At 36.2% G+C, this 18,292-nt stretch overlaps 1 protein-coding gene across 1 annotated transcript; it reads left to right on the top strand.

Annotated features, from left to right (window-relative positions):
- Positions 1 to 1,165: 1,165 nt before the first annotated feature.
- lpcat2 (lysophosphatidylcholine acyltransferase 2) lies at positions 1,166 to 16,520 on the top strand. The gene is made up of 14 exons (XM_087793438.1): positions 1,166 to 1,409; positions 1,672 to 1,811; positions 9,199 to 9,416; positions 9,619 to 9,731; positions 9,807 to 9,867; positions 12,036 to 12,094; positions 12,214 to 12,248; positions 12,317 to 12,371; positions 12,442 to 12,524; positions 12,611 to 12,736; positions 14,012 to 14,165; positions 14,258 to 14,356; positions 14,436 to 14,577; positions 15,559 to 16,520. The coding sequence occupies exons 1-14, from the start codon at positions 1,296 to 1,298 to the stop codon at positions 15,735 to 15,737; spliced, it is 1,578 nt and encodes a 525-aa protein (XP_087649564.1). The 5' UTR covers positions 1,166 to 1,295; the 3' UTR covers positions 15,738 to 16,520.
- The last annotated feature ends 1,772 nt before the right edge of the window (positions 16,521 to 18,292 follow it).

The raw sequence follows: 18,292 nt of genomic DNA, 5'->3' as shown, positions 1-18,292 counted from the left end.
ATATATTTCTTACTTACATACAAAGAGCTGTAGATAACATTAACAACGCTGACTCTAGCTTTACCTCAAAGACACGCCTTTGAAACAAAATATTGTATTTATTTTATAGCCACTCTCTAAGTTTTTATGTGGCCCTCATGAGGTCAAAGATAATTTAGAAACCAAGTTAGTAAGTAAATAAGTAAGTAATTTGTATTTATATAGCGCTTTTCCAGACCAGGGTCACAAAGCGCTTAAACAATCAAAACAATATTCAATAAAATATATACTTTAAAGGTCAAGATAACACAGGAGTTCCAGAAAATCAAGGCAAAGCCTGAACAAATAAAAATATCTTACATTTATATTGTTTTTATTACCACTATTCATTACTCGTCACTAGATAGGAATGAAGGCTTTTTAGTTTTAGGACTACCATGTTTTGGGAGTACTTTTTGGCCCTTAGAAATGTTCAAGTTTACAAAAAAGACTTTCATAACTTTAGCATATTTTATTTTACAACTCGATTTTATACATTCCGCTTTCTTTTTTCTAGATGGCCCCACACAAGAGAATGTCATGTGGCCCCTTAAGAAACGTACATTTCTGGAACCCCTGTTGTGTTATCAGTTTTATCTTGACCTTTAAAGTATATACTTTATTGGATATTGTTTTGATTGTTTAAGCGCTTTGTGACCCTGGGGTGGAAAAGCACTATACAAATAAAAATGACTTACTTACTTATATATCCTAGCATTTCTAACCACAGATCAGTAAGTTGGTTTAGAGAAAAACAGCGCCATCTAGTGTCTATCTATTTTTTTTAGAACGAACATGTATTTAAATATAAATTCAATTTGAAAAACAATTAAACGTACATTTTGAAGCTAAATGATAATTATTATTGTATCGTGTTTTTGTTTTTATGTTATTAATTATAAAAAAGGGTGAAATATTATTATTTTAATAATTTAATTAAATTGCTGCTTAACAGTTCATACCGACCCAAAGTCTGCGTCACAGTTTATTATTCATCACAAACGTTTTTTATTTCGTGTGAGACATTCCAGGAGTAAATAAACGTGATTTAAAAGCTGTGGGGGTTGAACCTGCAACCACGTTGGGGGAGGAGCTTCGTCGACTCAGCTGTCGCTCTCTCTCTCTCTCTCTCTCTCTCTCTCTCTCTCTCTCTCGCTCCATGTTTCCGCCACAATCCGGGTTGTTTTGAAAAAACCAAAACAATGGACCGTAAAACCACCTGAGCAGGTGTAAAAAAAAAGATCCGCATCTTCGACGCTCCTCCAGCGGCGGCGGTGATGAAGCCTCACCCGCGGGTGTCCGCCCTGCCGCGGCAGCAGTCGCTGCTGCTCCCCGCCGTCATCAACCCCTTCGTGCAGGACACCAGGCTCAGCAGGACCGACATCGCCAAAGTGAGTGTGTGATCGACGCCACTATAACACACACACACACTCGTTCCTTGTGAAAAGATTATTGTGCGGGTCATGCATGCAGCAGCAGCAGTGCAGGGCCTGTAATCTGCAGCGACGTCATAATGTGCAGCACAAACAATAAGAACCGTTGTGTGCAGATTTGAAATAAAAAATAAAAATAAATAAAGATTATGCGTTTCTCCATTTTCTACTGCATAGGCATCTACATTTATTTATTTATTTATTATTTTTTTGTTTGCAGTGCGTCCTCCTGGGGGTGTTCCTGGTCCCCATCCGGGCCATCCTGCTGTCGCTGGTGCTCACGGTGACATGGCCCGTCGCTGTCATGATCACGTTCGGGCATCCAGTGAAGGGAGCCGAACCCATGACCGGCTGGAGAAGGTACAGCTTTTTGCATCTGCAAGGAAAAAAAACAACACTTCTGCAAGGGGTTCTTCTGCATGGTGTGGTTTGAATGGTTTTCTAACCGTTAAATTATTTGGGTTATGGGATGAAACTCTACATCTAGATTAGAAAAACCAAGACTGATTCCACATGAATTGTTTTTAACCGCAGTGTTCTGCTGCCAGATTTATCCCCTTTTTTATGAGGATTTTTGACGTCACAAATAATAGGTCTGGGTGTAACTAAGGCTCGATTCCAATTCTCAGTTTGACCACTACCACTACGCCCTACCACTAGGTTTGCGCGTGCCCGCGAAGTGTAGTGGAGTCCCAATTCTACTTTCGGCGTAGTGATAGTGTTCAAGGTAGTGCCAGGTCTCCCTACTTGAGGTTAAGATGTGTATTGACAAGAATCTGAAAATATGATACGTATCATGATACAGGTGCAACAATACGATGTATCGTAGAACTACAAGGATATATTGGTAGTATTGGCGAGTACTTGACTCTGGTGTTGCAGAATTTACAGACCACATGAAGTCGTAATTTGTTTTGAAACCAGAATATGTCCAAACTTTAAAAGCTGATGGACTGTATCCTCTTGTCCTCAGTCATCACCAGGATCTCGCAAGATTTCATTGTTCCTTTAGAACACCTAAATGAACGATTAATTTATCCCCTTTTTATGATAAATAATTGGTTTTTGTGTAAATAAGGGATTGTATTGACAAGTATCTGAAAATATGATGCGCATCACGATACAGGGGCAACAATACGATATATTGTTAAACTGTAGGAACAAGGATATATGTGTAGTATTGTCGAGTACTTGACTCTGGTGTTGCAGAACTTACAGACCACGTGACTCTTGACGAAGTCGTAACTGCTTTCATTGGTTTTGAAACCAAAATATGTCCAAACATCAGACTGATTCCACTTAAACTTTTTAACCACAGCTGCCAAATTTATCCCTTTTTTATGACAATTTAATGTATTTCTTTGAGGTCACAAATAATTGGTCTGGGTGAAATGAAGGGTGTGTATTGACAAGAGTCTGAAAATACGATACCTACCACGATACAGCGGCAACAATACGATATATCGTGAGACTGTAGGAACAAGGATATATTCGTAGTATTGTCGAGTACTTGACTCCGGTGTTGCAGAATTTACAGACCACATGACTCTTGATAAAGTTGTAATTTGTTTTGAAACCAGAATATGACCAAACTTTAAAAGTCTCGTGAGATTTCATTGTTCCTTTAGAACACCTAAATTAACGATTCCATACATATTTACATGTTTATAGCAAATAAAAGAAATGTATTTTTCTTTATTTGAATATAAACCATAGAATAATTATGGTAAAAAATAATTTGCAATGTTTTTTTCAAGGAATAAAGAATAAGCAACCCAGATATGCAAATTAAAAACAAATGCAACTTTTAAATATTCTCTCTTTCTTTTATTTTGGGAGAGTTGAATGCAACCTTGAGTTTATATACTGATAGTGTAGCTTAAGCGCATAACAAAATATCAATATTTGTTCTTACAAAATGTAAACATCAGTCATGGAGCGCTCGCAACCCGACCCTGTTTCACTACTATAGAGCTTTTTTAACCGCAGTGTTCTGCTGCCAAGTTTATCCCCTTTTTATGACGATTTTTGAGGTCACAAATAATTGGTTTTGGTGTAATTACGGGTGTGGATTGACAAGAATCTATAAATACGATTCGTATCACGATACAGGGGCAACGATACGATATATCGTGGTACCGTAGTAACAAGGATATATTTGTAGTATTGTCGAGTACTTGACTCTGGTGTTGCAGAATCTACAGACCACATGACTCTTGACAAAGTCGTAATTTGTTTTGAAACCAGAATATGTCCAAACTTTAAAAGCCGATGGACTGTATCCTCTTGTCCTCGGTCATCGCCAGGATCTCGCAAGATTTCATTGTTCCATTAGAACACCCAAATGAACGATTCCATAAATATTTTTGTTTGTAGTAAATGAAAGAAATGTATTTTTCTTTATTCAAATAAAAACCATAGAATAACTATAAGATAAAAACAGACACAACTTTTAAATATTCTCTCTTTCCTTTATTTTGAGAAGGTTTTATGAATGAATACAAGCTCGAGTTTTTATACTGATAGATAGTGAAGCTTTAGAGCATAACAAAATATCAATATTTGTTCTTACAAAATGTAAACATCAGTCATGGAGACCTTGTTCCACTAGTCTAATTCTTAATGTTGTTTAAAGAGCAACTAATGTGAAAACCCGTCTGACTCGCATTTTTCAAATGTTGAAAACTTCCTCTCCAAGCTGCAGTATCTAGCTCATCATGACATGAATTCTCGGCGAACGAGAGGTTACGAAAGCATAGTCTAATATGACATAATAATGACTTCACTCCTCCTCCACATAAGTCTCAACAAAGTTGTAACTACTTTCATTTGTTTTGAAACCAAAATATGTCCATACATCGACTTTAAAAGCTGCTGGAGCCGACTGTATCCTCTCGTCCTCAGTCATAGCCTGGATCACCCGGAATTGTACTGTTCATTGAGCTGCCCAGGACACAATAACTACTGCCAGATAGAAGTTTAATTGCAACACAAAAAGAACAATTGCAAGTAACATAAAGTATAAACCATAAAATAAATATGATAAAAATATGTTTGATAGTAAAAGGAAATCGCTACAGTGTTTTTTGTTTTTGTAAATAGAACAAGCACTCCAGATTTGAAAAATAAAACCCCCCACAATTTTAAAATGCCATTTATTTTGAGAGATGTGCGACTGAACACATGATTGAATTTAGATACTTGTATTGTTTTAAACACACTTCATTGGAATAAAAAACATTAAGAAAACTGTAATAAAAACATGATTTAGAAGCGAAAAAATGAATCATTACAGTGCTTTGTCATATCGATACAGGATCATGAAAAAAACATCACCATATTTGGTGTTGTGTTTACAACACTTGCAACAACAGCTTCTGATTCTAAATTTACATTTTTACTCGAGGCAGAAAAAATGTGTTTCAAACCCAATTTCCAATTTGTTTGAGCCAAATGTGGTTTGTGTAAAACAAAAAAGCTCAATAAAAAAGAAAACAACAAAACCTTGTAGTTGGAAAAAGAAGTAGAAAGAAGTAAAGTACTTTGCATTTCTTACCCCTTGTTAATTATTCTTTAGTTTGTGGCACATTTAAACGACTTCTTTATAATCTTTACAGATGTATATATGTTCTTTATTTCCAGTCTCCAGACTGTTTCCACAAAGTTACTCCACAGCTTGACATGCAAATGAAAACCAACCAAAGTATTCGTCCATTCAGCTCTACATGTATAAATATTTTCTACTAATCACAAAAGATACAATTTGAACTAATACAGTGGCCACAAAGCAAGTTTTGGGAGGGAAAAATCAGTTTTTAAACAAAGAGCAAAAACCCAAGACATAACAAAACCTACATTTTTTTAACATCATCTTTATTTAGAGAATGGTGTGCAAATGAACTCAAGAGTTTAGATAAATAGTGTAGCTTTAGACACAGAGTGGAGCGTAAGAAAATGTCAACCTTGATACGTCATTCACACTCAGCCGAGCTCCACTAGTTTCTAACGTTGTGTAACAGTTGATGTGGGCGGTAAAGCTGTGAGAAACAACGGTGAAACATTATAAATTGAGCCTTGATAAATAAGGAGTGGTCCACCTTTGAGCAGGACTCATTAATCTCTCGCTTTATTAGTTTTGTGGGGTTTTTTCTTTTTATGAATGCCGATCAAAGTGTAAGTGAACAGGAATGTAAAGCTAATCTCATTGAGAAACTGATTTATTGATTAAAAAGAGTAAAGCAAAGTCGGTTAAACAAACCGGGTTGAAAAACACGGAAAAAATGCTATTTAAATGTTTAAAATTCAGGAAAAAGAAAGAAATGACTGTATTTATTGGTGGGTTAACTGGATTTTAAGGCTCATTAATCATATTTACCAAAGTCTTACTAAAAATATACATTTTACATGCATTTTGATATATTTCTGAGCGTTGGTACTTTATACAATTGGTTGCAGATCAGTGAGAACAACCAGAATTAATACGTAAATAGCACCAGATTATAAAACGCATTGTGGATTTTCCAGAAAATCTTCAGAAATCCGGGGTAATCAGATGAATCATTGAATAAATGACACAAGAAAATTCAACTTCTGATTAAATCAGCAAATATTTGTTCTCACGGAAAAGCAGAACTAGAACTAATAAAACGTATAAAGTCTTCTGGGCGACGATTATTTCCTGTATATTGTTGTTGCTTCTCAGTCACGTCCTCTGACTAACATGTCACTTCAGTGTTTGGCAGCTTCTCGCACCGGATGCGACGTCCAAGTCTCTTTTCTTTCACCCACGACCTTGAATGTGAGATCTCGCCTCGTACATCGTCTTAGAAGAGCCATGAGCTCAGTCCCATCACTTGTTTTTATTAATCACACAACATAGATTTATGCTTTATTAATCATTGTTTGGATCAGACATGGGGAAAGTGCGGCCCAAGTAAAACAAATTAGAGATTCATTTTAAAGTCTGAGATTAAATCTAGAATTATGCATTAAAAGGATGAATATTAGATTTGACTTTAAAGTAAAATATTGGTGATTAAGTTAAAAGTATGAGAATAAAGTGAGTATTATGAATTGAAAGGAGAAATATGAGATTAATCTATGAAGTAAAAATATCTCTGATTAAGTAAAAATTCTGAGATTAAAGTAAAAATTCCGAGATCAAGTTAAAAGTCTGAGATTGAAGTGAGAATTGTAAATTGAAAGGAAAAATATGAGATTAAACTATGAAGTAAAATATTGATGATTAACTAAAAATCTTGAGATTAAGTTAAAAGTCTTAGATTAAAGTGAGAATTATGAATTGAAAGGAAAATATGTGATTAAACTATGAAGTAAAATATTGATGATTAAGTAAAAATCTTAAGATTAAGTTAAAAGTCTTAGATTAAAGTGAGAATTATGAATTGAAAGGAAAATATGTGATTAAACTATGAAGTAAAATATCCGTGATTAAGATTGAATTATGAGATTTAAGATGTATTAATTGAAATGGTAAACATCTGATAAATAAAAGTACAAATAATATGATTAAGTGAATTAATGGAAAGTAATCTTCACTTTGGTATGTGTTTCACAAATGTTCCCTTTTTGACGCTTAACACTTTGAGGCTTTGAACTTCCTTCTCTTTCTTCACACAGGAAACTAAAGTGTGTAAGCTCTCACATTCTTTTGACCAAACATGGTGAAGAGTGGACTGAAGTTCAAGATCGTAAACCAGACTGAAGATTACAGGAACAGGAAGTTGAATGATATTAGTCTTAGTTGTTCAGTTAGATTAAAATATTCTCGCTATAATAATATTGAATTTACCCGATATTTTTTAGTATCAAATGATTGGTCCCTGATTTAAAATGATGTCATCATTTTGGTCATTGTTATTTCAATTCTTGTAGTCTAGCTTCTGGTTTCATAACATGTGGAAGGTTCTGGTTTCAATCACCGTCCTGGTGGCTGTGCTTCTTCTTCTTCTCTTCCTCGAAGTGAACAGCCTTTCTTTTTTTGGAGATATCATCTCGAGCGGGGCGTGATTGGACAGAAGAGCACATTCTTCCAGTCATGTCAGGAACTATTAGCGAGAGAAAACACTTGTCCCAGCACACTAAACAGGAACAAACAGTTTCAGTTGTGTAACGTTTCTGTACACGGTTTACTAGAAAGCGCTCAGACATCCGCCAAGCAGCTCATTCAAACCACATTATTTTCAATATTATGATGAAACTCTTTTTTTTATTCTTAATAAGAATATATATATTTATATATATATATAGAATAATATAAAGAACAAAGAGCAAAGGATGACATAGTGCAAATGAAGAGAACGAAGAGCAAGGGATGACAAAGTGCAAATATAAAGAACTTAGGTCAAAGGAAATAACACAAAGAAAGGATACAATGATTAACATAGAATCATACAACATAGGCACCATATTAATTAAGTATATTTGGAAAAGGGAACTTTAAGTCAAGGGGGGTGGTTAAATCTTCTCACGGGCCACATTATGTTCTGTTGTGTGGGGCCCTCAACTAAAAAAGAGGAGCGAAGAGCCAAAATATGATGAGAAAAAAATCATTGAAAACGATAAATAAAGCTAGGTATGCTAGCCTCAAGGGTTTGTCCAGTGGAACCAGAACTTCATCCACTTAAAACTAAAACCTCACCTTATGTTTGTTAACAGGTACTTAAGACACTTTTATTATGGTGTCAAAAACCTGATTTTCCAGACTGGTGGGTCTCGATAGTTTGTCTTGTCAAACACGAGGTGAAATACTAAAGTTTTGAGAATATTTTGGTTTTAAAACATTTAGAAAATGGTAGACAGTTGCTCTGAATTCTTCAGAATATTGAATCCACACTTTGGCCGTTTTTTACAACTGTACTCATGGTCCACTTGCTAACACTGTAATTTTCATTACTCATACATTTATGTCCATGTTTCTTTGGTTTGTTTTGATTTAATTACTTCAGATTTCTTTTTTTTTTATTTGCCATGAGTGATTTTGTCCCTTTTTCTATGACAAGTTTTAATATGGAGTGGTTGTTCTACTTTACTTAACTTTACAGTTTTTATTTAATAAAATAAAATGTACTATATATATAAAATATAACATTTATTTTGTTCAACTTTATGACAAGTAAAATGTAGTAAAAAAGCAAACAGGGGTCAACAATTTCAGCAAATCATAATCTTATACAGTTAAAAAAAGATATATAAATATTAAGAAATATAAGTGCATTGTCCTTGAGTTATTAGCTGGTCTAATGGAACTTGAATCATTGCCTGAATTAAAATAAATAAATAAATACATTTCTCACTAAAATAAAACGACTTCCAGGTCACTTTGTACCTTCAAATTTGTGCTGTAACTCTGGTCTCACTCCCTCTCACTGAACTCATTCCTGCAACTGCATGCATTTACTGGATTTTTACCAAAACTATGATTCCTTTATCCTGTTTTTCCGTTTGTGAATCTCATTTTCTTTGTATTGTCTAGACTAGGGGTAACGGCTTATGAGGATTTTTCTAAAGTATAAAAAAAACACTCTGTAGAGACCAAGTTAAGATGAAGAAAACATTCCAAAGTTATTAATTGAATTAATTATAACATTATTTTTGTAAAAGATTTTCCTCAATCTGACCCCTGAGTAATAATGAGATTTAAAAAAATGTCTATAATCGTGTCTGTGTCGACGATGTCTTTATCAATAAAGGTTCTTCATGACTAACGCAAACTCTTGCTCCTCAGGTTCCTGTGTCTGAAGGTGATGGCCTTCCTAGGACGCGCCTACTACTTCTGCATGGGCTTCAGGGTGGTGGTCAAAGGTCGGCAGGTCACCAGCCACGAGGCGCCCATCCTGGCCGTGGCCCCTCACTCCACCTTCTTCGACGGCATCGTGTGCATCATAGCCGGACTTCCCTCCACCGTGTCCCGCCTGGAGAACTTGGCCACGCCCATATTTGGAAGTAAGATTGCGAGAAATCGCCTTAAAAGTTAACGTTTCGGTTCAATCGGTCGCGACGATTAACGGTGAGATAATCCAGCCGTCAACTATCTGGACGGAACGCAGAGGCTTTAACCGTATCACCAGTCCCTGCTTTATGCCACGGCGAGTCGTATTAGTCATGTCCTGCTTCCTCGATTCACTTTGCCTGCTCGTGCCTGCAGGGTTCGTACGTTGTCTACAACCAGTGCTGGTCTCCAGAAAAGATCCAGACTCCAGGAAGAACACGATACAGGAGATTGACAGCAGGGCCAAGTCCGGAGGGCTCTGGCCACAGGTCCTTGTTCACGGGGGAAGAGAAATCGTCCGTAAAAAGAAACTATGAAGGCTAACTAGTATTTTGTTGTTTCAGGTTCTGATCTTCCCAGAGGGAACTTGCACCAACCGCTCCTGTCTCATCACCTTCAAGCAGGGTAAGAGTCGAGTGAGGGATGCGAGGAAGATGCATGCTACTAGACTGGATGAGCATGGGTTAATAGTAGTGTAAGAAAATGTCTTTACACGATACTGTATCGATATTCAACATTTATATTTGATATTATTATTTTCTTTTTTTTTTCTTAGTTCAAATCATATTTTATTTTCATCATAGTAAGTAAGTAAGTAAGTAAGTAATATTTATTTATATAGCGCTTTTCCAGACCAGGGTCACAAAGCGCTTTAACAATCAAAACAATACTCACAAAAGTATATACTTTAAAGATCAAGATAATACTGAGAACAACACAGGAGTTCCAGAAAATCAAGGAAAAGCCTGAACAAATAGAAACGTCTTAAGATGTTTCTTAAAGGAGTCAGTAGATCCATCAAGCGCAAAGAGAGAGGAATAGTCCCTTATGGTTAATATTTAAATAAATTGTGTGTAAAATTAAATCATTATAGTTTGAAATTCGCAATTAACATGTTTTTTGTAGCAATTTAAATCTCACTAAGTCCTCCGCCGCTAAAGGAACAATGTAAAACTGCAAGATCCTAGTGACGACTGAGGACGAGAGGATACTTTCGACTCCATCAGCTTTTAAAGCTGATGTTTGGACATATTTTCGTTTTCAAAACAAACTATAAAATCTACTATAAAAATGTAAATATTTATGGAGTTAATTTAGGTTTTCTAAAGGAACAATGAAATTTTGCGAAATCGTGGCGATGACTGAGGACAAGAGGATACAGTCCATCAGCTTTTAAAGTTAATTTTTGGACATATTTTGGTTTCAAAACGAATTAAAACTTTGTCAAGAGGCACGTTATCTGTAAATTCTGCAACACCAGAGTCAAGTACTCAACAATACTACTAATATATCCTTGTTCCTAGATTATATATAAATAGTATCTATACACTCATTAGCAGCATGACAACTGTTAGCTAGTTCATTAGCAGACAATAGAAAGTGCAGCAAGTTTCATAAAAGCAAGAACAAAAGAACAAAGTGCAAGTATAAAGAACATAGATGTTCTGGATGTTGAATAACTCATTCGCAGCATGACGACTGTTTGCTAGTTCACTAGCAGAGCTAATCTTACTGTTTCCAAACACCCGATTATTGTGAAATATGGACTCTCGACAACACGATCACATGATCCTAGTACATTCCTTTGGTTCTTTAAATTGACTCACCGAGGCCCTTGCAAGCAGCTTTCAGATCGACTCGAAGATAATATCCTTCTATAGGTTCCTTTAGTAAGTTGCCTCGAACCCCCTTCACACTTCGATTTCTCCAATTGATTGAATCATCTGACACAAAAATGGTAACAGCAGTGCTGTAAAAAAATCAATTCAGTGTAGCTTGCTAACACCATTTTGGGGGATCACCTACCCCTCCTTTAAGTTCTATGATAAGGTGCTGAAAAAGTATTTGGTTTAACCTGGAAACAGTTTTTTACAAGAATAATATGCTATACTACTTTTGCTCAGGCCCAAAGAGGATAAAAATGCACCCAAAAAAACAAGAAAGACCTGTCATCTGAAAGTAGAGCGTAGAGAATGTACATACTAAGGAGTGACGATTATAATCTGGCGCCTGTTGCTGCAGGAGAGGTGGCTTTAAGCTGGGTTAGTGAGGTGGTGACTGTGTGACGAGCTGCAGCTTCTGTCAGCGCAACAGGCGCCGTGGAAGACGGGAAGGAAAAACAAATCAAATTTCAAAATAAAATCACTTTTCACACAATTACTTTATATTTTGCTGTTTTTTGTTTTGGTTTTACTTTTAAGTTGAGATTTTTTTATTTTTTTTATTTAATGTGTCTTTTTGCAGGAATCTAATCTTAACGATATTATCCAAGGTATATAAATGATCACATTTCTATGATTGCTATTCTTTAACCTTTCAACATTGTGGAAAAATTAGTCTTTTAAACGGCCATAAAATGGCCCGCAGGCTGTACGTTTGGGACCTCTGGTGTTAAACAAACTCTACATGCGTTCACTGGAGTTTCAAGTGTCATTTAAATTTAGTTATTGATGATGTCATTGTTATTTCAAATGCTTAAAAAAGATAGGACAATAATATCTTGAAAATGAGCTGCTTGGCAGCGGTCTGTTCTCGTTAAACGACCCTTTTAACTTTGGCATTTCTTTTTCTAGGAGCGTTTATTCCTGGAGTCCCGGTGCAGCCGATTATCATGAGATATCCCAACAGACTTGTGAGTCAATCTCATCATAATAAACGTATTTTTAATCAGAAAACTGTTGCTAGTTCAAGTAAAATCCATCATTTCTAAACGCTTGTATGTTGCAAATATATTTCTTATAATGTCTGCAGGATACGGTGACTTGGACTTGGCAAGGCTTCAGCTCGTGAGTAGAATCTTCTCGACGGATGTTCAAAACGTTTGAAGTTAACAATGTTTTCTCGTCACCTTCAGGAGAACCCTGTTGCTGCTCACTCTGTCCCAGCTTTACACCACCGTGGAGATCGAGGTAACAAACTGAGAATGTTGCTCTTGGTCTCGCTCATGGTGACCCTCTTTCTTTTCTTTTTTTTTCCAAGTTCCTGCCTCCACACACGCCCACCGAGGAGGAGAGGAAGAGCCCGTCGTTGCTAGCGAGTCGAGTGCGAGAGATCATGGCCGCGTGAGTCGCTTCGAAAAGTTTCAACGATCACTAAAGACATCAATGAGTTTTCCATGATTAAATAAAATAACTTTTCGTGGTCGCAGGGCCCTGGGAGTCCCGGTGACCGACCACACGTACGAAGACTGTCGCCTGATGATCTCCGCCGGAGAGCTGACGCTGCCGATGGAGGCGGGACTGGTGGAGTTCACCAAAATCAGCCGCAAACTCAAGTGAGAACTTTGCCGTTTGATAGTGAAGAATCTGGTGATTTGATACGAATCATGATACAGAACCAACGATCCAATATATTGTGTAGGAAAACAAGGATATATGTGTAGTATTGTCGAGTACTTGACTCTGGTGTTGCAGAATATACAGACCACATGACTCTTGACGAAGTCGTAACTGCTTTCATTTGTTTTCAAACCGAAATATGTCCAAACGTTAGCTTTAAAAGCCGCTGGAGTCGACTGTATCCTCTAGTCCTCAGTCGTAACAGCTTTTAATTTGTTTTCAAACCAAAATATGTCCAAACATTAGCTTTAAAAGCTGCTGTGGTCGACTGTATCCTCTAGTCCTCAGTCGTAACAGCTTTTAATTTGTTTTCAAACCAAAATATGTCCAAACATTAGCTTTAAAAGCTGCTGTGGTCGGCTGTATCCTCTCGTCCTCAGTCATCAGCGGGATCTTGCAGTATTCCATTGTTCCTTTAGAGGCAGGGGACGTAATGACTGCTGCCATCTAGCGGACAGAAGTTTAACTGCAACACAACATGCAAAAAAATGAACCAAAGCTTTTTTAAATATTTTTACGTTAATTGTAAATTTCAAAATACTATTATTTAATTTTATACACAATTTATTTAATTATTAACCACAGGGAACTAAATTTGAAAAAGTAAATAAAAAAACTAAATGTAAATAATGATTCAAGAAAAATGTTGATCGTATCCTCTCATCCTCAGTCATTGCCAGGATCTTTGCGGGATCGTATTGTTGTGACTCCTGCTAAATTAAAAGTTAAATTGCGACAGAAAAATGAACAAAAGTGAATATTTAAATCATAATCCCATTTTACTACATTTATATTATTGAAATTTAAAATAAAAATTGAATAGGATATTAAAGCCAATTATAAATAATTTCAATGTTATATTTGTTTGTTTTTAATTAGAAAAAAATATGTGGTATTATGGTTATATGGTATTGTTATAAAAGTATTGCAATTTTTAAGTGTGTTGATATATTTTCTTAGAACTTTCTTGTTTAGTTTATTATTTTTTCATGTGGTTTGACTGTGATTTTTTTTTTTTTAGTCTAGAAATCTGTTCCAGCCTCACTTTAAAATCAAAAGTAGACTTAAGAGAACATTTGATGCGATGATATTTATTAATTAAACCATCAGACGCTCAACAAAATGGAGTCTCGCAAAAACTAGGGCCACGACCTTGAGACCCCCTCGTCAATAACCCTCGTCAATAACGACCTCTCCCTGCATCTGCTCAGTCTGAAGTGGGACAACGTGAAGATGGAGCTGGAGGGCTTCGCCGCCATGGCCACTTCCTGTCGAGGCGGACGCATCACCATCTCCGAGTTCGCCCACTTCCTGAAGCTTCCTGTCAGCCCGGCTCTGGAGGAGCTGTTCGCCCTCTTCGACCGGGTGAGGGATGTTCTTCAGTCGCCGGGGTTGATCTCAAGACGACTATGACTCGATGGTTCATGACGATCATCTCCACTTCTACTGATCCCCAGAACCGCGACGGGACCATTGATTTCCGGGAGTACGTGATCGGCGTGACCATCTTGTGTCGCCCGGCCAACACGGAGGAGGTTCTGCAGATGGCTTTCAAGGTCGGATGAAGAAGACTAATCACGTGGTCGACCAGAAGTACCTTTAGCGAACTCTCTCTTTTTCTTCTTCTTCTCTCAGCTGTTCGACACGGATGCCGACGAGAAGATCACGCGTGAAGAGTTCACGGCTCTGCTGCGCTCTGCGCTCGGCGTGTCCGACCTCAACATGGTGAAGCTTTTCAAGGAGATCGACGCCGACTGCTCCGGATTCATCACCTACAGTGAGTCGTCCGGGTCACCATGTGCTTCGTAGAACTGGATAAAAATGGAAACATGAAAAAAAACAATATATATATCTCAGGGTCAAGGTGAATGACCAAGGTGAACACAAGGGATACCACAAACACATTTGTTTCATGGCCTTTACGTCACCTTGACCGTGAAATAACACTAAGGTTAAAAAAAAAAGAAAAACACCAAAAACTAGAAATGTTTTTTTGTTAAAAGCATTAGCGACTTTAAATTAATTAATACTTTTTTTTTATAACATGTATAAATTAAAATGATAATAAAGCCAAACAAAGAAAAAAAAGGAGTAGGAAGTAGTAAAAATACTTTTAAAATTTGTAGAAAATTTCCATGTATTTCTACACAGAAATGCAAATAAATAAATGATATATAAGCACGCATGACAAAATATATATATAAATAACATGTACAGTATCTCCTCTTGTATTGTCTATATTACACACAGTTATATGACATAGTATAATATATATATGATAGATATCACTGAACAACGTTATATTATTTGAATTTCAGTATAACACACACATATTTTAGAAATATTAGTTTGTACATTTTATTTAAACCAATATATATCCGTACTTTGTTTCGTTAGCTTGATTTCAACCTTAAATAAATTGTTTTAAACATATTTGTTGAGGTAAAAATGTATTATTTTTGTTGTCTCTGGGTCTTTGTGAGCTTTCAGGGCCACAAAACACACAATAATCTGCATGAATACATGTTTAAATTAACAAATAACAATACATTGAAATCATAATATTGTTGTGTTGTTATTAAATTGTGTCACTTTATTTAAGGAACCATACAAATATGCTTCATCATTAAAAGCTTTTTTAATTTTTAATCTTAATTCTTGAGTTAAAAAATCTTTGCCTGTATGTTGAGGATGGATTTATTGATTTAGTGAGAGTTTTCTTTTTTTTTTTAAATATTGTGTGTTTGTTGCTCCACAGGTGAGTTCCAATCCTTCGCCTCCACTCACCCGGAGTACGCCAAGCTCTTCACCACGTACCTGGAGCTCCAGCGGTACCAGGCGGTCCAGGAGGCCATGCCCGGCGACCTGGAGTTGACCGGCCAGATCCCATCGGGGGGAAGTCCGGAGGACAGCGTGTCGGACAAGAAGGACGATTAAAAAAAACACACACACACACACTGACACACACAGAGAGAACGAATCACTTTGTAAAATATTCTCACACCCAGCATCATCACCCCCCAACACCCACGCCTCACCCCCTTTTAAAGAGTGCTTCTATTTAAACATCTAGTGCCTTATAGAGATTTTAAAACCAACTCTCCCGCCTCATGTTCTGGATCATGTTCCTCGTGTCTCCGTTACATTCAAAGGTTCAATTCCCTCGTGTCCCACTTTGCAACAATCGAGCTGTGTCAGCAACTTTTCATTTTATTGTTGCCAAACCCACACCTTTTTTTTTTTTCAAGAGCGTGTGCTGCAGTGTTGCAATAATTACTGTACACTGAGTTGTGTTAAGCCCACAGATGTTGTGTATTGACCCCCCCGCCCTACCCTACCCGCCCCCCCCCAGCACTCAGGGACACAGATCTGTAGTAATAAGACGTAATTATCGAGAGCTTTGCTTTGCATGTGTTTCCATTTGCATTTCTAGCGAAGATGTTTGTGGATGCTGAGCCAGCAAAGCGCCCGTGCTGCTGCTGTGTAAGTTGACTTTAGTTTGATTAAAAAAAAGAAAAAATCCTAAAATAGAGCAATTTGTGAGCAAAGAGGCAGCAGTGGTTTGTGGGGTATTCCAGGGGGGGACGGGGTTTGTTTTTCTCTTCCACGAGCAGTGCTGGTGTTTATTTAGCTTGATTTATAATTGTGATTCTTTTGTTGTTGTTGTTTTTGTTAACACTGCAAAAGTTTTTTTTCAAATTAAACAAAAGATGACTTTTATTCGACTCTTGTTCTCTCATTAGTCGTCGAGGAGTTTTTTTATGAATTAATGAGGCGTGTATTGGTGGCTGCGATACTCATGTTAGCAGCCAGAGGGCAGCATTTAATCACCTAGTAAGTCCTACTGGTTTGTGAGCGTTGATTAACAGGTTAAATCTGAAAGCACTTATGGAAAATATGAAATACCCCAAAAGGATAATTAAATAATTCTATAATGTATAAAAAAAAAATTCCCGTCATATAATTATATATGACGGATTTTTTTTTTTAATTATATGTGTGTACATATATATGGACGTTCTAAAATAGTTTATTATATAATAATATATATTATATTAATTGTATTGCCTGTAGTTTTATTTTATTTAAATGGTCTAAAACTACATTTTACAATGTAACAATTTAAAATATAATTCATTAAATGAAAAAGGTATTCAAGGAAAACATAGGCACATTTATTATATCATAAAATTGAAAAACAATACATTTAATGTACAAATAAGAATATGATGTATAACTATTAAAAGAAAACATCCATAAATAGGAAAAATAAATGAAAAATGGAGAAGATGAGTCTTTAAACAAAGATTTTTAACCAGTTATTTTAAATTTTATTAATTTACAATTAAATATCAGTTTCCTCAATTTCTCCAGTTTCCATCGCAGTATTTATCAAATTTTTGGTCCATTTCCTTTTCATTTATCCCTCTATGTTCTGAGGTCCACATTCAATTGAAAGTGAAAATGTGAAAACAAACTCCAGTCCTTCAGATGTTAAGCTTTCCTGGTCAGCATGTTTGGCACCATTTTCTTCCTAAAAGACTCAAAAACAAGTTCATTTAGGTCACATGGTACAGCTTTGATTTTTCAATAAAGGGATTTATGGATAGAATGTAACCCCTGACACTTCACCTCCAACTTCTCCACAAGTTATCATGGAGAACATCAGACTTTGATGTGTTTTTCTTTGGTGTTTTTTCAAAGGAGTGGTGATCCAGGGATCAGTCATGGGATGATCATGTATGTAAAGAACTATTTCAATGGCTGTAGATAAAGGAAAGACCACGTACTAACAATTTTTTTATATCACCATATGTATTCCATTACCACAGGCGACTTTTATCTTCATTTCAAGGTCATTATTTAATTCATTTTTATCATAATAAACACGTTTTGTGTCCAGAGAGTGACCACAGACGTCATTATTCTTGTCAAATATGACATTTTTCTCGGTTGATCTTTTGACTTTAAGATTTTATTCAGTTAATATAAGTATAATTAACAACTTTATTGACACTACAGAAAACGATGTTAGTACAAGATCCACCCAACGCGTAAGAAAAAGAAAGAACCAATGGGCCGCTTTTATTCTTCATAAGCTCCGCCCATTGAGCTGGAACTCAAGAAGATGTAATGGGATCAGACAGCTGTCAATCAAAACAGCTGATTCGGTTTTTAAATTATGTATAAATCAAATGAAATGTTGTGAAGAAGACAAATGAGATCATCATCTCCATCAGGATGTGTTGGTTATGAATAAATATTTTTGAATTAAATAAGAATTAAAAGTCATTTCATGTCAGCAAACACTGGTTTATTTTGGAAAAACTAGAAACCAATCCAATTTTAGTGGAACTGAACTCGGAAAAATGCCGTGAGGGTTATTTTTATCACCTCCGCTGACTTTCTGAGCCTCTAAAGCGTCAACACATAAAGCTTGTGCTCCGACTCATGCTGATTCCAATTCAATTCAATTCGATACTCATTTGCCA

This window comes from Callionymus lyra, chromosome 6 (assembly GCF_982586985.1).
Source record: "Callionymus lyra chromosome 6, fCalLyr1.hap1.1, whole genome shotgun sequence".
Lineage (NCBI taxonomy): Eukaryota > Metazoa > Chordata > Actinopteri > Syngnathiformes > Callionymidae > Callionymus > Callionymus lyra.
This window is presented reverse-complemented; position numbering and strand designations above follow the sequence as displayed.

Excerpts from the sequence above, each read along its gene's own strand:
- lpcat2 (XM_087793438.1), top strand. The coding sequence starts at position 1,296 with ATGAAGCCTCACCCGCGGGTGTCCGCCCTGCCGCGGCAGCAGTCGCTG. Across the intron at positions 1,410-1,671 it reads GCAGGACCGACATCGCCAAA|TGCGTCCTCCTGGGGGTGTT; the intron begins GTGAGTGTGTGA and ends TTTTGTTTGCAG. Across the intron at positions 12,737-14,011 it reads AAAATCAGCCGCAAACTCAA|TCTGAAGTGGGACAACGTGA; the intron begins GTGAGAACTTTG and ends GCATCTGCTCAG.